This window comes from Glycine soja, chromosome 3 (assembly GCF_004193775.1).
Source record: "Glycine soja cultivar W05 chromosome 3, ASM419377v2, whole genome shotgun sequence".
NCBI lineage: Eukaryota > Viridiplantae > Streptophyta > Magnoliopsida > Fabales > Fabaceae > Glycine > Glycine soja.
The window spans coordinates 33,128,582-33,150,018 of record NC_041004.1 but is presented as its reverse complement, the minus strand read 5'-3'; the positions used below and the strand labels follow the sequence as shown (position 1 = coordinate 33,150,018).

General features: G+C 35.1%; 3 protein-coding genes and 1 long non-coding RNA gene across 4 annotated transcripts; all 4 read left to right on the top strand.

Annotated features, from left to right (window-relative positions):
* The first annotated feature begins 6,989 nt into the window (after positions 1-6,989).
* Positions 6,990-11,057, top strand: LOC114405167. The gene is made up of 6 exons (XM_028367810.1): positions 6,990-8,688; positions 8,920-9,057; positions 9,192-10,176; positions 10,320-10,608; positions 10,708-10,920; positions 11,019-11,057. Exons 1-6 carry the CDS (start codon positions 6,990-6,992, stop codon positions 11,055-11,057), a joined length of 3,363 nt encoding a protein of 1,120 aa, XP_028223611.1.
* On the top strand, positions 11,041-12,166 carry LOC114405483. The gene is made up of 2 exons (XM_028367992.1): positions 11,041-11,283; positions 11,385-12,166. Exons 1-2 carry the CDS (start codon positions 11,113-11,115, stop codon positions 11,652-11,654), a joined length of 441 nt encoding a protein of 146 aa, XP_028223793.1. The 5' UTR covers positions 11,041-11,112; the 3' UTR covers positions 11,655-12,166.
* An 888-nt stretch (positions 12,167-13,054) lies between these two features.
* On the top strand, positions 13,055-13,782 carry LOC114405529. Its single transcript, XR_003665258.1, has 3 exons — positions 13,055-13,133; positions 13,231-13,326; positions 13,426-13,782. It is a non-coding gene; the product is annotated as an uncharacterized LOC114405529 (long non-coding RNA).
* Positions 13,783-13,952: 170 nt separating this feature from the next.
* Positions 13,953-20,593, top strand: LOC114405166 (uncharacterized protein At3g06530-like). The gene is made up of 14 exons (XM_028367809.1): positions 13,953-13,962; positions 14,107-14,246; positions 14,380-14,472; positions 14,904-15,084; positions 15,329-15,423; positions 15,544-15,693; positions 15,822-15,978; positions 16,141-16,274; positions 16,473-16,554; positions 16,646-16,826; positions 19,789-19,860; positions 20,042-20,113; positions 20,255-20,323; positions 20,400-20,593. Exons 1-14 carry the CDS (start codon positions 13,953-13,955, stop codon positions 20,440-20,442), a joined length of 1,479 nt encoding a protein of 492 aa, XP_028223610.1. The 3' UTR covers positions 20,443-20,593.
* The last annotated feature ends 844 nt before the right edge of the window (positions 20,594-21,437 follow it).

The following is a 21,437-nucleotide window of genomic DNA, read 5'->3' as shown; positions in this document are numbered from 1 at the left end:
CAGAGGGATGACATCGTGAGCTTCCTTCACTTAACATTGTTCGTAGTGCTTTTGATAAGGTATGACTAATTTCACACTTTTTTTGATCATGTGTCTCAACAATCTTTCTGGTTTTTTGTATTTTAATTCTTAGCAATTGTGTGTTGTCCTTGGTTGGGGTTACATTGTTAGCATTCATGAGCATAATGGTAGCCATGGTTGGTCTGTCCGCTAAATTTTCTTGAGAAAACTTACATAAGTCAGCTATGCATAAAGCTAATTTTGGCCTATGAAGAACTTATTTAATTTTTTCTTATTCTCTCATAAAAGTGCTTCTGGAGAAGTTATCCAAACAGGCATGTGACCTTGATAATTTGGTTTAAAGTGAATAGTTTATTCTTTCAATTAAGTCAAACGAGGGGGGGGGGGGTGTTCAAAATGTATTTTCTCTAAAAATTAATAAATATAACCTGCTAGATTGTTTAGCTGTACATCACTTTCATTGATATCATTTCATTTAACAGGCAAACCCTGCTCTTGATGTTCAGAAAGAGTTTAGCAAGGCTCACTTAACCGCTTCTGGTGAGTTTTAAATCTTCTGAAAATTTTGTTTTTGAGACATACAAATATTGTATTTCTGGGCGTTTAAAATTTAAATTATTTAATTATGGTGAAGGGCTGTTATTAAATTACACATTTTTTTCTTTTTTTTTTTAAATATCATTTGAAGACCTAGGGTAATCAGGTGTAGAATTGATTGCATGCATCCTGTGTATTCTCAGGTTCTAATGTTGTTGGCCGTCCATCAGAAGATGTTGATTCCAGAACCATTTTTGTTAGCAATGTAAGAACTCTTACTCCTCTGTTCTTGGTGTGGGAGGGCAGGCTTCAGGGATTGGTAGGATTTGTTTGATTTCTGATGTTGGTTGTCACAGGTTCATTTTGCTGCCACCAAAGATGGCTTGTCTCGGCATTTTAATAGATTTGGGGAAGTTTTAAAAGTGATTATAGTTACTGATGCAGCAACTGGGCAGCCAAAAGGGTAAAAAGTGTCAGAATTTTGTTTTATTCATTATATATTCGGTATATTTTGTTGGTGAAGCTATATTGATTCACATTTACTTGAGCAGGGCAGCTTATGTTGAGTTCATGCGAAAAGAAGCAGCAAATAATGCATTATCTCTGGATAACACTTCTTTCATGTCAAGAATTCTCAAGGTATTTATCACATTTTGGTTCTCTCAAGTTATTTATATGTTTTCCCCCTCTCAATTATATATTTAATTTGCTTCAGGCATTTTTCTCCTCCTTTTCCTTTCATTTTTCAGATGTAAATTTCTAGTCTCTATTGATGTTTGTGGCACATATAACCTCATTAAATAAAGAACTTTCTTGTTGGCTTGTTGGGTATTAAGATTGTCCTTCTGTAGTAATACCTAGCATTAGCAAACCTAAGCAGTGTAAGTTTTATTTCTGACTTAAGCCTAACTTACATTTGGCATCAAAATGGAATTCTTGGAATTATATCTAGTGAGCCGATCCTGGTCAACTCCTGGTTAAAAGTAGAATCTTAAAACCTTTCTAATGTTAGCAGTGCAATGCAAATATTATTTGTAAGTCCAAGACCATTTATTAGGTATTTTGTGTCTAACAAAAGAAATGTTTTAATAGATATATTTTAAAAATTTATAATATTTAAGTTTTAAAAATGTTAAATATTAAATAAATTTGAATGAGATAAAAACCGTACTTGCTGGAAGAAGAAAAAAAAAGTATCATAAAATCATTTTTTTATTTAAGCAATTGGACCTAACCAACTGATTTGTGGCATTTACATTGTACACTTTTATTATTACATCGAATATCTCTCGTTCCATTTGAAAAAATTCATTCTAAAATATAAATTTATATTCTAAAATGAATTGTTGGAAATGTAATGAGAGGTAGAAGCTATAATAATAGGATTGTTGGATACAACAGGCCTGATTTGTCTGCTTTCTCTTATAAAAGTTGGCCCAATCCAGTAAGTCCAGCCCATAATTAGTTAAAATTGACAGATCAGAAGTGGCTTCTATTCGATTTAGACCAACCTATCCTTATACTTGGATGCTACTAAGCGACAATACTTTCTTTTAACACTTCCTTTATCATATTACTGAATAACTATGATTTATCAAATAAAAAATGGATTTACGAATTAAAAATTAAAGCATACATAATTTTACAGAGACTCTACAGAAATTTTGCATTATCATAAAAAAAACATTGTAAATATTTTTAAAATATTAAGTTATTCAATAAATTTCTGAAATATTTGTAAATTTTTAAATAGGTCCTTAAACTGACACAATGATAATTAGTGGCGATTTTAAAAACTTTAAGGGATTTAACTAAAAAAAATCACATGATCATAGATATATTTAAACAAAAATAGTTTGGAGACCTATTTAAAAATTTACTAACAGTTCAGGACCAACCGAGTAATAATACCTTTCCAAAATTACACAGCCTACACACGACACGTTTATGTACCAATTTATCTGAAAATAAATGAATATAATGTTATATACTATTTCTAAATTTTTGGATAAAAGCCGGTGGGTTAAATAAGGCCTCAGATTTAATAAATTTGTGAACAGAAAACACTGTTTGTCGGAGTCTATCCACAAGTATTAATGTAGCGTTTAACCTGCTTTTCTATCTTCTGTTCAATCAAATATCCTACATTTTAAAAATCCTTGTATTGTTGCATTCTCTTTTTAAAACACACCACCATTTAAACCTGTCCATCAAATGCTATCATTGATCAAACAGAATGTAGAGGAGGGTTTATTTGAGGCATCTCAACCCATTTAGTAACAAGGCAAAACGAGCAAGAGAAAGATCAAATAGTAGGATTATTTTAATATGCTGCAACCACTTAAACTTGGTGGTTCTGAGTGCATTGCATCGAATTAGTGAAAAGCAAGCATAAAAGGAAATTATATATGTAGAGTACTTGCAGTTGCAGTTGACTTCAGTTATGGGTGTTCTGCTTGATTTTTCATTCCACTTCTTTTACATATTTATACTACTATAGCTAATAGAAATTCAAATTGTTGTATAGTTAATTATCACTACCAACAAACTAGTGGAATGCTGTAACAAACTCTGGAAGATTCTACAAGCACTTGGAGCCTTCGCGCAAAGCAAGTAAGTGGGCTTCTTACTCACTCTTCTTGGCCTGTTAGTAGCTTCTGCAATGTGGCCTATGTGGTGTTCTGTTGCTGAATTGCTATCACTATCCCACTTATATAGTAAAATATACATAAACAAATGCCAGAAATGCGAGACTCACCAGTGCTTGAATATAAATAGCAATATAATAATCCATCCAATCATTGGTCCAGTGTCAATGAGTCAATTTAATATAAAAGCTATACACATACACACACATATTATGTTTGCAGCAAAAATTAAACCTACCTTTTTCATTTCCTTAAATGTGTTAATGACTTGGCCATCACCACCCCAAGAGTTCATGGCAGATAAGGCTAAGGCTTCAATATGAGGCACCAAGTTGCGAAGTGCTTCTAAAGACAGTGACCTCTGAACAAGCTTCCTCAAATTAATCATTCTATTAGTCTATCCTGTCTGGACGCACGCTGGTTAGGCACACAAATATAGAGTAGCAAATTTGGACTTGGTTGATGTAAGTGAATGAAACAATTAATTTGTTTCCTCTGTCATTCATTTGATAGGAACTGATGTCTAGAGACTAGAATACCCTGCCTATGTGACTTATGCATTGTTGGGAAATACCCAAGTCCCACATCAGAAGAAATCTAACATGCATGTCCCAGTAGTTTTTGCTTTTGTATAAAATGTTAAGTGAAATATTGAAAAGAATTTTTACTTTCATTGAACCTTAAAAATAAAAATTATGAGTAATGTGGACATGTGGTATCCAAGCTTGTGTATTCAAAAGACATGTGTGTGTGAGTGTGTGATTTGGATTTAATGTCTATCGTAGTTTTCACCACATTTTAGAAGTTATCAATCAATATCAGATAGAACCAAAGCATTTAAAAACCCAAAGACAATACCAGACATAGAAATATGTTGATTGTTGTGCGAAAATACAAGGTTAAATTGTAGAAAATTGTAGAACCAATTAGACACCTATGAACAGGTTATTAACCAATTAGACACCTATATATGAACAGGTTATTAACCAATCGAACAAAGTTGCCGTCTCTCCGTAAGAGGTTACTTGTTCCACCTTGCTCTCACTACATACACTGCGACCGTTGTTCTCAATAATAACAACCCTTGAAACTGTCAACACCACAAAATAAATTATACGTACGAGAGATTATAACTTTTTAATTATCTAATTATTGTATCTTATCAATCTTGCAAATGTTGAAAGCATTTCAAACGACTTAAATTGCCCCAGCTGTCATCAACCTTATCTAGGTGCATTGGTGTAAAGGGTTATTGAAATTGACAATAATAATGTAAGAAGTTGAATGAAGTATATTTTGTATACTTTGGCTTCTTTTTTTTTTTTGCACTGCAAAAATCTGATAGTATTAATAAAACTTCAGTACTAGATGTACTGAAAATGATATATAATTACAAAGGCATATTCTGCCTACCCCATTTGCAAAAAATCTCATAAGATGAGAACCCATACAACAAAATTCTAAGACATTTCTTACTTTGATAAGATATTTTGGCCTGTATGACTTAAGATCAAATTGACAATACTAGTTCGGATATTGGAGATATTGCTTGTTTATAATAATGCAAGTGTTATATAAAAAAAATACACCACTAATTAAAAATATCATGGATAATTTTATTGCAATGTTGGGCATTGGAATGTGAAATACTACTAAAATCATGACATGACCAATAAGAGATGGATGCAGAAAAGTACAATTGAGGTACTGCTGCATGCTTTGAATTTGGCAACTAAAAAGTTTCTTAGTATTCATTCATTCATATGAAATGATTACTTCGAGTGTTCTGTTGGGGTTTGTGTTAGGAATTGTTCCCTTGAAACAGTATGTTATGTTTCAGAGATGCCAAGCACTATCGCTAGCATGTGGCACTTTTCTTTTTTTGGGGTCAGGGATTTGACCCTATGGGATTCGATCCTAGTAACTATATTAACTACATAGGTCCTAAAAAATTAAAATGGACCCGATCCCATTTGATATTTTTTTATAACTCCTCACTGTTTAATTTGAACATGTGAAGTTATGACTTATGAGTGAACCAAGGACTGACAGCTTCGGAAAAGAAGCGAAGAAGAGTAGCCCCCATCTCCTACTACTATCTACAAAATTCATTATATTTGTTGAAGTGCGTGTATAATTGTTGGATACCCAACTAGAACCAATTAGACACCTATGAGCAAGGCATAAAAAAAAGGGAAAATATAGGCTTAATAAAAAATTATTAGGTAGTTTAAGATTATTATTAGTCTCTGCTAATAGAACCAATTAGACACCTATGAATAGGTTATTTACCAGTTGTGTTTCCTGTTTTCTTTTCTTGTTTAGGCTTCTGTTACTTGCCTGTACATTACAATGCATGTGCTCTGATGTGAAGAAAGGTGCCATAGTATATGAATAATCATATTATAATGAACCATTTTTTTTACATAGTGTTCTTGTTCTCTTTTTTTGGGTGAAAATGATCTTGTTCTTATCATTTAGTTAAGATATTATTAATTTAATTTTACGATTAACATGTTAGTATTTGAATTGGTATTACACTTATGTATAAAGCATACAATTTGGCACACCTTGTGAAGTTTTTACCATCTCATTCAGTTTGACCATTTGTTCCATCCCACTCTTGCCTTAAGTATTACCAACAATTGTACTCTCTTTAGCTCCAGCAAATCCATGCCCAAAAATCATTTCAAGTAAAACCCAAAATAGTAGAAATTACCTGATATAGCATTCAAAGACAAGGATAATTAAAGGGCTGGGATGGAAAGCAAAACTCTCCCACTCCAAACAGTTGATCTCTTCCACACACTTTTTTAAAGCCTGCTGATTTTTGTTTGGTTACTATTGTTCTTTCTTATGTACGTTGACTATGTCTATAATAACTAACAAGAAATGACAAAGACATGGTAAATATACAGCATAATTAGCTAACACAAACAAGCCAATACCAAGTCATGTTATGTGCAGTTTCATCTTACAAATCTCCTGCCGTAAAAGTATGCACCTCTTTATATGGTTCAGCACTTGTATTATCATAAAATTTGTTTGTCAATTGAGTTAGCAATGTATGATTTGATTTAAATTTTCATCAACTGCTGATAAACGATGTATAATCTGTTGTGCTTCACAACTGTCTACACATTGTTGTGGTTTCCGTGGCTACAATTTATGAGTTTTGTATTGGACAATTCAGACTTTGTTGGTTAACCCACGACAAAATTGATAGTATTTGAAGCTTCCATTACCGCAGCCATCTATCTAGGTATGTAAGTTAATAGGAATTTTATTTGGATTGTAAGTTTGTTGTTCCATAAATTACTATTATTGTTCATAAAAAATATGTGCATTGTGAGTGAACCCTAGTTTCCCGTTTGAGATTCCATACCATGATTAATACGGATAGTTTGGATTAGTTGTGGTATGGATTCTTGAATTGTCCGTTCGGACAGTTTGGAAGCTCTCTTTTTTTACTTCATTCATAGTTATAGGTTAAGTATGTTGTGGTATATTTGATTTGATTTTGGTTTATTGCATATTGCTTTGTTCTCCGAGTGCATACTTGATTGTGGTCAATTTAGGTGACCGCTTTCATTTTGTGTATTTGGAAACCAATGCGAAATGCTGCCAAAATTTCATCAAATTTAGCATAACATACTTAACTTGTACATATGAATGAAGCAAAAAAAGTTTGTTCCTGAATGGGATAGGACCCGACCTTCATATAAAAAAAGTGAGACTGTCATGCATATGCCATAACAGACGCCCTCTTGTAGAACAAGAAACATGAATAGAAGTTGGATTCAAGCACCCCGCATAAGCGATGAGTATGAAAAGGGGGTTGAAGATTTCTTGAAGTTTGCACAACAACATGCACCAGCTGTGGGTGGAAAGTATTTTTGCCCGTGCGTAAACTGTGTGAATGGAAGGCGTCAGACATTAGTTGTCATTAGATCACATCTAATTTGTGATGGCTTCATTCGGAGTTATACAAATTGGATATGGCACGGTGAATTGCCAGAGGTCTCATTACCTGCCGACAATGAGGCGGTACCGTTAGAAACCGGAGATCGAATGGAAGACATGATACGTGATCTTGGGCAAGAGGGATTTTTGGAAGCTCATGCACCCTATTATGAAGATTTGGAAACAGATTCCAAGTTACCGTTGTACTTGGGGTGCACAACCTTCACTCGGTTATCTGCAGTGCTAGCTTTGGTCAACTTGAAGGCTAGATTTGGGTGGAGTGACAAAAGTCTGACTGAGTTGCTTGTCTTATTGAAGAATATGCTTCCCAATGATAACAAGTTACCAAATAGTCACTACGAGGCTAAGAAGATATTATGTCCTGTGGGTCTGGAGTACAAGAAGATTCATGCTTGCCGTAATGATTGTGTGTTGTACAGAAAAGAGTTTGCCGAATTGCGGAATTGCCCAACATGTGGGGTATCACGATACAAACAAAATGACGGGGAATACACTGATGATGTAGCCACATCCAACCCTCGTCCAGCAAAGGTTTGTTGGTACCTTCCAATTATACCAAGGTTTAAGCGATTGTTTGCTACTGCACACGATGCTTCTAACCTCAAATGGCATGCAGTTGACAGAATAAATGATGGGTTTCTCCGACATCCTGCTAATTCTCCACAGTGGAAGACAATTGATTACTTGTATCCTGAATTTGGAGCCGAACCAAGAAACCTTCGACTTGGTCTTGCTTCGGATGGCATGAATCCATTTGGTAACTTGTCCACTAATCATAGTTCATGGCCTGTGTTGCTAATGATTTACAACCTTCCTCCTTCGTTATGCATGAAGCGCAAATACATTATGTTGTCTATGATGATATCGGGTCCAAGACAGCCAGGAAACGATATTGATGTGTACCTTACTCCTTTGATTGAAGACATGCGCAAGTTGTGGGTAGACGGGGTTGATGTGTATGATGCAAATCAGGGTGAGACTTTTAGGTTGCATGCGATGATATTTTGCACCATCAATGACTTTCCAGCTTATGGGAATTTGAGTGGATATAGTGTGAAAGGTCACCAGGCTTGTCCTATTTGTGAGCAAAACACAAGTTTCATCCAACTTAAACATGGGAAGAAGACAGTTTATACACGGCATCGTAGGTTTTTAAAACATTATCACCCCTATCGACGATTGAAGAAAGCATTTAATGGTAGCCAAGAGGCTGAAGAACCCCCAGAACTGTTAGCTCCCCATGAAGTGTATGATCGGGTGAAAGACATCGTAACTGTTTTTGGTAAGACACAGCGGAAGGATCATGCTAACAAGAACATTTGGAAGAAAAGGTCAGTGTTCTTTGATCTTCCTTATTGGACCAATCTACATGTTTGGCATTGTCTCGACGTTATGCATGTGGAGAAAAATGTTTGTGATAGTTTACTTGGCACCCTTCTTAACATCAAAGGAAAGACAAAGGATGGTCTGAAATGTCGACAAGATTTGGTCAATATGGGTATACGAGAACAGTTACATCCGTAATCACAAGGTCAGCGAACTTATTTGCCCCCAGCATGTTACACAATGTCAACTAAGGAGAAAAAACAATTTTGTCATTGTCTTAAAAATGTGAAAGTCCCACAAGGATACTCTTCCAATATCAAGAGCCTTGTGTCAATTAATGATTTGAAGTTGGTTGGCTTGAAATCTCATGATTATCACGTGTTAATGCAACAATTGTTGCCAGTGGCTGTGCGTGGTATATTGCCTGAAAAGGTAAGGGTTGCAATCAGCCGCTTGTGCTTTTTCTTTAATGCAATCTGTCGTAAGGTCATTGACCCAAAACAATTGGATGATTTGGAGAACGAGGCAGCCATTATCCTATGTCAATTAGAAATGTACTTTCCTCCATCGTTTTTTGACATCATGGTTCACTTAATTGTTCATCTTGTACGTGAGATTCGGTTGTGTGGGCCCGTCTTTTTACGATGGATGTATCCAGTTGAATGTTACATGAAGGTGTTGAAAGGATATACCAAAAATCCATATCGACAGAGGCTAGCATTGTTGAACGATACGTTGCTGAGGAAGCTATTGAGTTTTGTTCACAATATATAGAAATGGCTACACCAGTGGGACTTCCTCAAAGTCGTCATGGCTCCACCATGGAAGGTAGGGGCACACGGGGGTTCAATGTTGTAACCATGGATCACCAACAGCTGGCACAAGCTCATCTATATGTATTACACAACACAGCTGAGGTAATCCCTTACATAGATGCTCACAAACAACATCTGTGTCGTATTCACCCAAAAATGAACATGATGAGGTTGTTGCAAGAGCACAATAGAACTTTCATATCGTGGTTTAGACAAACAATCTTCGCCGATGACAGTGCTTCAGACACATTAAGATTGCTAGCCGTGGGTCCAAATATGAATGTTCCAACTTGGAAGGGATATGATATCAATCAGTATTCTTTCTACACAAAGTCCCAGGATGATAAAAGTAGTGTGCAAAATAGCGGGGTCAGTGTTGATGGTCAATCAGAGCACTTTTGTAGTGCTGCTGACAATAATCCCATTGAAGCTTGCATGCCTTACTATGGAGTCATTGAAGAGATTTGGGAGGTTGATTACGGTGAATTTAGAGTACCTCTTTTCAAATGTAAGTGGGTCAATGGAAACACAGGTGTGCGTAAAGACAAAATGGGATTCACTTTAGTAGACCTTAAAAAAGTTGGTTACAAGGACGACCCATTCATAATGGCAACGCAAGCTCGACAGGTGTTTTATGTAGAAGATCCATGCGACTCTAGATGGGCAGTGGTTTTGCAAGGGAGAACAATTTGTATCGGTCACCATGTTGATGGATCAACACTTGATGTCACTGACATGCCATCTTTCTCCAAAGATATGCCTTCAAGTACTATTGAACAAGAAGAGGATGATGTATATGCAAATCGTACTGATCATGACGAGGGTTTATGGGAGAACATTCCTACGTAACTATATAAGCACAACCATATAAGTATTACTTAACATTTCTAACATTAGTCATGCATAAATTGCTAAGTTGTTTTGAAAATCATGCACCCTATTACATCATTGAATTTGACATATTTATAACACTTGTTTTGTTCCGCAGGGCCATGGCAACACCACCACCATCCCCGCCACAATCAGAAAACCCTCCTGAGGTTACTTCGAAAAGGACAAGACAATCCACGAGGCTCAGAAGTTTGACGTCTAGATGCTTAGATGGCCCACGGCCAGTTGTGAACGTGAATCCAGCTACAGGTAGAGGGTCAGGGCCTCATAAAGAGAAATTTCACAGTTATTTAGGGGTTGTCGCAAGGGAAAAAGTTCCTATTGTACACGCGAATTGGAATGTTGTCCCCGACAATCTAAAGAGCTTAATATGGAAAGATATTTTGGTAAGTAATTCTAAATACACTTGTATTCATGATTTTTTTGTTAAGTTACTTTTAAAGGATTCATTTACATACTGTTACATAACTCCTTTTGTTGTGCAGCGCAAATTTGATATCCCTGAAGGTGAAAATGCAAAAAAAAAGGTGATGTCAACAGTTGCAGCAAGATGGAGGCAATTTAAGTCTTCATTGACTTCAAAATTTGTCTTTGCTGACAATGAAGGTCAGCAAATATCTGATCCTACAGTCAAGTATGGCCTTGATCCAGAAACATGGGCGGAATTTGCAAAAAGCCGCAAAACTCCTAATTGGCAGGTTTGTTTAAGTATTTCTGTATCTGCAATAATCGATTCAATTTTTGCTTTCGTTGTTTTGTAACATATATATGACTAGTACAAGCTTGTCTTTTTCAGGGTATACGAAAGAAGGCCCAGGAAATTCAAAAAATTTAATGACTGCCCTCACGTACTGTCTCGTGGGGGGTATGAACTGCTTGACAAGAAACTTATGGAGGAGAAGAGCAAGCGTGGACATGAGGAACATTCGTGTACTGAAAGCCCAACACTCAACGTCGACCCACCATCCCCAATTGCAAGACACTTGAAGTGGAAGATCGCCCGCACTAAGCGGCATGGCCAAATGACGTCTGAAGTGGCACAAGAAATTGCAGACAAAATTGTCAGTTCATATATTTTTTGGTTACTGTCATTGGCAAATAATGGTTAGCTAACCTAGTCAAATTTGTTTAATTCAAATTCAAAAATTGTATATGCATGCAGGATTCATTACAGGAACAAGCAACACAGGGGAGTTTTGTTCCGCATGGGCGACAGGACATACTCAACACGGCCCTTGGCCGACCTAAGCATCCAGGCCGTGTTCGCGTCGCAGGGACAAGTGTCACAATAAGCCAATACTTTGGCCAAGCCTCACGTGCTTCTAGCACATCGTCACCATCGATCAACCAACAACAATTGGCTGATATCATCGGTGTAATTAAGGATGACATAAGAAAGCAGCTACAAGATGAGATAAGAAAGGAGGTATAGGATGAGATAAGAAAGGAGGTACAACAAGAACAAAAGCAGCAACAAGAGGCTTGGATGAGGGCAGTTGAAGAAAAACAGTGGCAAAATTTGGAGATGATGAAGCAAGAGTTAAAAAAATCATTGAAAGTAGAGCTATCTCATATTGCATCACATCAGTCAGCCCCCATTGAGGCGCCAGAAATACAAGCTCTACTTGCGCGTGTTAGCACAAAGGGTAGCTGCGCTGGACCTGAAGGAAGCGGATTACTTAAAGAGCTTTTGAGTGGTGGTGACGATCTGATGGGCTTGTTCGTAGTTGTTGGGGAAAATATTGTGCTTGCGGGCTTGGGAAAAGTGTTTGAGAATTCATCTACCATACATAATGTTCGTTATGAAAATGATGTTGTTAAGGTTCAGGTTGTCAGAACATACATGCCTTACGCTGAGGTCCCTATTCCTACATCAGAGGTTCATTATCTTGAGCAGGCCGTTGGCACATTCGTCGCATGGCCGACCCATCTTGTTAGGGAAGTAACTAATGAGGTTAGTTTTTTTCTCCTATGAATCTGTTCTATTTGTTGACATGCTTCTTCATGTTGTACACTAACTTCAATTATTATAGGTGGTCATAGGACTCGATAAGCCTCCATCAAAGTCTGTTGGAGAGCCGAACAGGTTAACATCTGTGGCCACAGATGACCCACTGGGAGAATTGGTTAAGAAGTCATATGTGGTTTACACAAAGCCAATGGAGTTGGCATGGGACGGGGCGAAATTTGGGTTACCTAATGCCTCAAATGGTTTTTTCATCACACATGTAGATGTGACTGAAATAATTTTAGGTGACAAATGTTTAAACATATCTGTACTGCAGCTGTGGATGATGTAAGTAAATCATATTATTTGACTGGTTGTCATATCTTATTGTCCACTCCATATTTGTCTAAGAATATTGTTGATTGTGTTTAAAACAGGTTTATGAATGATTGGAGTACAAGCATTGGTTTTTCTCCAGTGTACGGTTTCCTTGAGCCCCAGTCTATACGCTGCACAAAGGACACGCGTGAAGAATGTCAAAAGTACATAGAAATGTGGGTCAAGGAGTCACATCGAGAAATATACTTAGGACCTTACTTCAATCAGTAAGTCTATTCATGTGCTTGTTATCAATGTGTTTGCATCAGTTTGATGGTGAATTTCATGTTGCTGACTTTAGGGCACATTGGCAACTTCTTGTGTTGTGTCCACGAGAGAACATTATAATATGGTTCTGTTCTATACGAAGAAAGCCTGATGTTCACATTAAGTTTGCAGTGAACAAGTACTTCGCAACCTTATTCAATTTAGCATTGGTCATTACTTGTAGTTTACTACTCAAAGCATTACATGTTAACTTCGGCTTTTGTTATTGTCAAATTTAGTGCAATGAAGGAAATATGCAGTAATCTCCAAGGCAAGGACAATGCACCTCCACCTCCACCTCAATGGATTGAGGCTAAGGTATGTTGTAATCCCTATTTTTTTAAAAAATTTGAAATAAGTCTGATGTTTCAATTGGAATGATCCAGCATTTATTGAGCGCTTATATTGCATGTAGAGCCATGTACAACAAGGACCATATGAGTGTGGATATTATGTGATGCATTGGATGTGGTGCATCGTTAGTGCCGGTTTGAAAAATGAACTCCACAACGTATGTCCTCTATTAGACTAACAAATCAATTTGTGTAGTATGAAATCGTACTTAAATGGTTGATGTACTAACTAAATTTTATTTTCTTCCCCTTGGTAGTATTTTTCAGATGGAACAGCATTAGACACTGACACCATGACGACAATACGCAAGAAATGGGCAGCCTATTTGCTAGAAGTTGGAAAATGGATGTAAATTAGACAAATTTAGATGACATAGGAACATTAATCACCTTTGTAACGTAAAATTTTCATTGCACAAGACACATCATTTGTCTGGTCATGACTTTTAATTCGGCATCGTTACATGATTATGGGACTTGTTTACGTTATTAGTGTGCACTGCTTTTGGGTTGCATTTTGTATTGGTCCCAATATAGGATCAGTTTTTTTGTTGTGCAACTCTAATTGTATGCAGGTCAGCGTTTGACATGTTCCTGCTTGGGTCGTTCAGTCCGCCGCAACCTTCTCATACATTGATCCAAGAAATCATCGGAAAAGCTACTCAGGTGCTGCAATAATGACCTCTCTCCTTTTTTTTAATTTCAAATTTTATAAGTTTATAATTACAAATTGCCTGATGACTTGGCTTGTCAGATGATCTGATTTGTAGGAGAAGCAACTGCGATGCCTACAAGTGACTCTAAACAGTAAAAAGAAGAAATGATTTGTATTAGATATTCTTTAAGCAAATGGTCTTTGCTTGGTTCCTTACTAATTGAATAAAAAAAATTATGCTCTTTGTTCACTCTATGTATTATGCGCCATTCTCTTCTTGTAGGTTCAGCTGATAACTATAGTCTAAATGGTGAAGTTGTTGTCACTTGTCTAAAGAATGCCATCTCCTACTTCAGTGATCATACTGATTACTTGAAGAATGTTGCTGCTATGATTTTTCCGTTACTCCTTGTTCTACCACAGGTAATAAGTAACTTCATATTTAATATTTTTTTCGGATAGAAAATTAATATATTTTGGTCTTGTACTTATTTAATAGCTTTTATATTTTCCCTTCTCTGGTAATTATCAAATAACCACTTATTTTGCCATGCAGACACAAAGCTTGAATTTAAAGGCTCTGGGACTAGTCAACAAAATAAACTGGCCACTTTATCAGAATATTGTCGTGTCTTCTTTTGGAGAAGGGGTAAATATCTACTTTCAAATTTGTTTTTAATGTACAATTACAGTATGAAGAAGTTTAATTCTGTTGCTCAAAAAGGCAAGTTTGTCAAACTCTAGATCCTATAAAGAATTTGCCAAGGTGAACTGAAGATATGAATCAAGCATAAGGTCCTGTCTCCTTTGGAAAAGCAAAACTTTGAAAATTCAAATGCACATTTTTTACAGATATTATGGTGGGAATAACCCAATTGGAGCATGACGAGTCTAGTATATGAACATGATATGTTACTACTTACTAGTAGTACTTGTGGTGTGGGTTTTCTCAAAGACATTTTTGGTTTGATAGTATTTCTAAATTGTTAATTAGTAATCACAACAACTCATGAATATGTTTACGTCAGATGAAATCGTCAATCATCTTTTACTTTAGTGACTCTTGAAGTAAAATTGCAGACATTGATACCTGGAAGTTTATCTTCAATTAACTTGAAGACTATTGATAACATGGCTAAGAATTTCATGGTCCACCCCAAAGAGCATATTGCTTGGTTTGTTGAAAGTTGCAGTGATTTGGAGTTGTCAAAGACACTCTTCTTTTTTGTTCTTTTGCAGTCTCTTTTGATAAAACCAAAAGGTTTGTTTTCCCCTTCTCTTTAATATTTTTCAGAAATAATTGATAACTAATACATAAATATCTTATATCGTATAATGACTAAAAAAGTAATGTTTAAACAAATAAGCTAGAAATAAATGTTTGAAGTATATTTTACTTCCCCTAGTTGTACTTTTCTATTCTCTGTATTAGATTTCTTTGTAAAAAAATTACAAAAGATGGGATCAAGGAATGGTAAATATTGACTTTTTTCTTTTGATCAAAGATGAAGACATTTATACACTATTTGAATGTGTATTTCCTATTCTAAAGGCTGAGTGGGAAACATCAATGACAGCTGGTGATGCCTCATTGGATGAGGTACAAATGATTTACTAGCATATTGGTGCTTTTATTTCATTTTTTTTTTACTTTTTTTGTAATGAGAAGCTAATTTTTTTACTTCTGTTTTGATTGTTGGGAATTCGGGTTGTTTTGCAGTTCAAGCCTGAAGTGTTAGACTGGGATTGCAGTGCATTCTTTAATGAGCTTTTGTATGTCAAGCTGAGACATCTAAATGTGAAGGTTATGATTTGCATATTTTGGAGGCTAGCACAACTAATATCAGTACTACCTTCTGACATTCTGCTTGTTAGTAATTCCTTTACTATTTGTAATCCTTTTATCAATTGTCTAATGAACCTGCTTTCCTTCTTGGAATTTGTTGTTAGATTCTCACCTTCAACATTTGTTGGATATTAACCTTTTACAAAATGCAGCATGATGATGATAAGTGGGTCAACAAGATAAGGGATCTGTTTGTATTTTTTGCTTCCTCTAAATTGAAGCATACATTCCTCGAACACCTCCATTACTTAGCAGCACAATGCAAAATATCACCTCCCCGCCTCTTATCTAAGTTTTTCACAGATGAAGGTGCTCTACACTTATTATATTTTACTTGGCTAATGTTGTGTTCCTTTGGAATTGATATTTACAAATTGTTTTGGTATTCTATAGTTAACATTTTTCGTTCAGAATCAGAAGTAAGATAAAGTTCAATTGGCATATTTTTTGGTTGAATCTTTCATTCTACAGGTGTTACTGCTGCAGTTCAGGTTGAAAGTCTTCAATGCTATGCATTTCTTTGTAGCCTGTCGCAAGATAAATGGCAAATTGAACTTTTAGCTGAATTTCCTTCTGTTCTTGTTCCATTTGCGAGTGATAATCAGGTATGATTCTTTGTTAGCTTTACTCTCTGACGTTGTGTATATTTTTGTCCTTTTCTGCACACCGCCAATTTATAATTGTTGACAAATGGTTTTCTTGGTGGTATATCCTCTATTACTTTTTTTTTCCGTTTTCTTTGTTTTTGAAAAGATGTTATCGGCTCAAATGATTTCTTTGCATTTTTTTTATTTTTCTTCCAGTCTATAAGGGTTGCTGCCATGAGCTGTATTGATTCATTGCGTACATTGTGGTGTCATGTTGAGCGTTCTGGCAAGAAAAATGGTACTCTGTTGTCTGAATAATTTGATGTAGCCCTCAATGCCTAATTAATTTTACCTTGTTACTTTATAAATTTCTAAATTGGTAAGAACAGGTAACAATGCAACGTGGATCCATTTTTTGGGTGATGTTTTGGCATTGATGGATCCACAAAAAACATTCATATTGTCCGACAAGAAATTTCTTCCTTCATTGTTTGCATCTGCTTTTAGCTCATCCTGTCCAAACATCTTGGAGCCTCGAAACATCTTGGTACCTCAAGATATAGAAAAAAGGTATTTATGATGTTACTATGACAATTCTCATTTCAATGGCACCAATATTATTACCTTAGAACTATTTGTTATATTCATTGTCTTAGCTGCTGCTTATCAATATGACCATGCTTTCTTGTTCTGTTGATGAAATTAGCTAGATTTTCTTAATGTGGACAGAAGCATTTGGACAGAGTTTTTCCCCTTTTCTTTTTAAAATCTAAATGATGTTCAGTTGCTGTTGCTGGGAAATAACTGTTCTGTTTCTGTTCATTGTCCCCATTGTCAAAACTCAAAGTTCATAAGGATTGGAGGGATGCATGACACAAATAAAGTCATATAAGGAAGGGGAAAGTAAATTAAGGGTGGGACGAAAAAGAATTGGAATTTTAGGTAGATGGCATATAGGGAGAACTAGGACATTCATTCAATGTGAATATATATATATATATATACAGCTGATAATTAAAATGGTGTTGAACCAATGCATAAACTGTAGGATGGAACCTTAACTTGACAGTTGAATAATCCTATTTTTATTCAAGATGGAAATGCTAATCAATTATATTGCTTATAAATTTTGTAATTATGGGTTTTCACTTGAGAGCTGTTTTGATATGTGTTATTCTATGTCTTTTATTATTATTGTTCTAGAATGGTTGCTTGTTTTCTTCTTGTCCTTATTTATTTCCTCTAGATGAATTCTTCGATAAACATGAAATAAAAAATTATGATAAATTCCAAACTAAGCAATATGACACTTTATTTTGGAGTATTTTATTAAATTGCAGCTTTAGGCTTTGGTGTGCATGTGCATGTGTTTCTGTTATGTATATATGACCAATTGACATTAAGTGTCAAATTTTATATTTCACCAAATCCTATTCCTTGCTTCTCCTTTAATCTTAAAGGCTAGGATTGATTCACTGAACCACTCACTTGACCAACTGTTTTCTCTTCCCGCTACATGGGCCTTGCTGTTGTATTTTTTATTGCTTTTTTGCCTTGCTGAGCGCTGACGAGATTGTGATAAGAGTTCTTGGCTGGTGTTTCCTTTTGGACTATAAAGATAAAGCCATGAATGTTGTTAGTGCAAAAACACTAATTGTAATTATACTCTCTTCCTAGGAAGGTTCTAGCCGGCAGGTGAAGTTGCTTTATGTACCATAATACATCCTGGTATAAAGACAAGTCTCTAGTAGAGACTCTCTATAATCAATGATGCCAGCAACCATTAATAAAATGACATTATAAACCAGATCTCATCAGCGTCCCCAATCGGTCCATCTGTGTCACTGTGACAACTGGGTTTGTGAAGAAGAGAATTGGTCACATAATTGATTTAGTGAATGAATATTAGCATTTAGATTAAAGGATAATGATAGGTAGGATTTGGCGACACATGTACAGTCACATAGACCTTGACATTGTTTCATTTGCTTTACATTAGTGTTTTTGTTTGTTTATTTATTTAGACTTTGTTTAATGTTACATATTGTGTGGCTTACCTTTTTAGAGGAGTTAAATAAGAAAATTCAATGTTTTCTGAATTTTCTATATTATTTTGCTCAGGATGACAAATAGAATTTCAATTTAGCTTTTGATTTTGTTGTTAATAGCTGGGTTGTTATTTCTGCAGATTCAAGGACCACAGAAGATGTAGTTACATGATAGCCAATGCACTGGATAAGGATGGTAAATTCACTACTGCCCAAGTCTCTAGAAAACTTAAGCAGCTTGATTTGTATCTTCCTCTGCCCAAGGATGGTAAATTCACTACTGCCCAAGGGGTGCTTCTCCTTAACTAACATAGCAATCGGCATTGATGTCCCTGCAAAGACTATGCAGGTATAGTTATTCAGATGTAAATATGAGCATACCAACTAAGATTTTACTACATTTTGATCCTTTTCTCTACTTTATATCTTATAAATTCAAGGTGTCTATAAATTCAGCATTGATGTCCCTACATTTTGATCTTTTTCTCTACTTGTTTGGTCAGAAAGATGCTAAAGAAAATGAAAAAGCAACCCCTATTGTTTGTGGAACTCCTTTTCTGGAAGACTCGGAGGGAATGCCATTACATCAATGTTGAATATTTGTTGAGCGAGCTTGGTCATTTGAAGAAAGAAAGTGCCAATTGGAATAACACTCAGGGAGATGAAGAAATTGGTTCATCCCCAACAAAGGTGTGGACACAGGATATCAAAAGTAAGATAAAACCCTCAAACTTTGCTTCTAAGCTTTTATGTATGATTTTGTACTTTCTATTTCTTTTGGGAAATTTTTTTGAAGCACTGAGATGACCATTTTTAGAATGTGGGACCAATTTTCAATTTATGCTTCTTGATTGATTGGTTCATAATTATTCTTGATCATTGCAAAGAATTATCTGCAATGAATCTACTCTTATTTTTGTTTCTTTCTTCTGCAATGAATCCATGCGCCCCTATAGACTACTTGTGGGATGGTCTGAATTGTACTTATCCTGGAAATGACTCCCCAACAATCACAACTTTGTAAGTCGTGTTTAACAATTTAATATCATAACTTTATAAAACTGAAATGATAACATATATAAAAAGCTTAAATATATTTTTGTCCTTCATAAATATTTATTGTAATGAATTTTTGTTTTACACTAAATTTTTAATAAAACAATACTTTTGTTTATTTATTCTTAATATTTTGTTTTAATTTTTGATAAATTAACACATTATTTGTTCTCTAATAAATTAGTAAATTTTATTTTAGCTCAAACTAATAATAAATGAAAAAAATTATCAAGAATTAAATACAAAATTATATAATTTATTAAGGATTAAAAATAAGTGTTAAAGATCAAAAATAAAAATTATTATTTTACTAAAAATTTAATGTAAAACATAAATTTATTAAAAATAAAAACATATTTAACCTATAATAATGACTGGTCGTGTAAAACAGGAATTTATCTTCAAGTGGATTTGTGTAAAACATGCAGGAATTTATCTTCGAGTGGATTGTCAAGAAAGATAGACCCTTCAATTTTAAATCTCACCATGCTGGAGAATTTGTGAGTTTATTTTATTTTATTTTTCTTGATTCAATAATGATGAGACCTGCAGAAAAAACCTCTTATTTTAATTTATTTATTTTTTTGCTTTGTATTATGTGTCAACAATCAATATGTCATTTGGTACATGTGTCAAGATTTAAATATATCTAAAGGGGCAACTTAATTATTTGCTTTCCAGGGATTTATCAAATAATAGCTTAAAGGATGAAGTTCCCGATTTTCTGTCTCAATTACAACACTTGAAGATCCTGTAAGTTACTTGGACTGTTACTTGATGTGGGACCAATTTTCAATTTATGCTTCTTGATTGATTGGTTCATAATTATTCTTGATCATTGCAAAGAATTATCTGCAATGAATCTACTCTTATTTTTGTTTCTTTCTTCTGTAGAGACAAGCTTGATGTTATTAAAGGCTTTGCACCTACCTCTGGCACTAACAGTGACAAAGATGATCATAAGTACGTTTACAACTTGACATCAAATTTTACTTGAGATTTTATAGTTTCTGATACTTGGTTTACATGGACATAACAGTGGGGAGCAATTGATGGAATATGAATCTCAAAGATCTCCATGAGAAGTAGGTTTGAGCAGATCAAACTTTTGTCTAAACTTTGGAGCATGATTTAAATTAGAGCCTTGTCAAAAAAATTCAGTCTTTTTTATTTTATTTTTTTTACATCATTGGTACAAACATTCTTAAAAGGAGTGAGCAAGATAGATCAATTCATAGCTTTTCAATATTTTGTTGAATTTCATTATTTGTACTGTATTTCAATTCATAGCTTTTCTTGTACTAATTTAACCTGGGTTTATAAATTTCCAAAAATTAAAAAAAAAATCAACATATTCTACATCGGTTCAATTATAAACGATGTAGAAAATATCCTCATTCTACATCGGTTATACGATAAACGATGTAAAAGCTCTTCAAATTCTACATCGGTTGACTGTAGACCGATGTAGAAACATCCTCATACTACATCGGTTTTGGTGATAAACGATATAGAAAATCTCCTCATTTTCTACATCGGTTGATTGATAACCGATGTAGCCACGTACCATATATAGTCATTCTACATCGGTTGAACTATAACCGATATAAAAATCTTTCACTTTCTACATCGGTTGACTGATAACCGATGTAGATATCAACCCATTCAACATCGGTTTTAGCCTTGGAACTGCTGTAGAAAGCTACCCATTCTACATCGGTTGTAGCTAGACAACCGATGTAGAAAACCCGGCCTTCAAAGACGGTCATAAAACCGATGTTGTGATTCAACGATCCCGGGTTACCACCACGCGTCATAACCGATGTAGAAAGGCCGTTAGAACCGATGTAGAAAGCCTATTTTTTAGTAGTGATTCAAGGCAAACAAAAATATTGTAGCTTGGAATTCATTGCCAAATTCAAGAGTGCCTTCCTAGCCTACGAGATTGAAGTTTGTCTAGATAGCACCTAAAGCAATGCCTTTGTTGATATCAATCTGAAGCACATAGACAAGGAAGCAGTGTATTTGAAAGGCAAGGTTACAAATTGACTTCAAAAGGCGAGGCATGAAAATGACA

Coding starts and splice junctions, on each gene's coding strand:
- LOC114405483 (XM_028367992.1), top strand. CDS start 11,113: ATGGAGGAGAAGAGCAAGCGTGGACATGAGGAACATTCGTGTACTGAA. Junction 11,284..11,384: donor AAGAAATTGCAGACAAAATT/GTCAGTTCATAT, acceptor ATATGCATGCAG/GATTCATTACAGGAACAAGC.
- LOC114405167 (XM_028367810.1), top strand. CDS start 6,990: ATGAATAGAAGTTGGATTCAAGCACCCCGCATAAGCGATGAGTATGAA. Junction 9,058..9,191: donor CGAGGCAGCCATTATCCTAT/GTCAATTAGAAA, acceptor TGTTACATGAAG/GTGTTGAAAGGATATACCAA. Junction 10,921..11,018: donor GCAAAACTCCTAATTGGCAG/GTTTGTTTAAGT, acceptor TGTCTTTTTCAG/GGTATACGAAAGAAGGCCCA.
- LOC114405166 (XM_028367809.1), top strand. Junction 15,979..16,140: donor TAAGTTTTTCACAGATGAAG/GTGCTCTACACT, acceptor TTCATTCTACAG/GTGTTACTGCTGCAGTTCAG. Junction 19,861..20,041: donor CTCACCATGCTGGAGAATTT/GTGAGTTTATTT, acceptor TTTGCTTTCCAG/GGATTTATCAAATAATAGCT.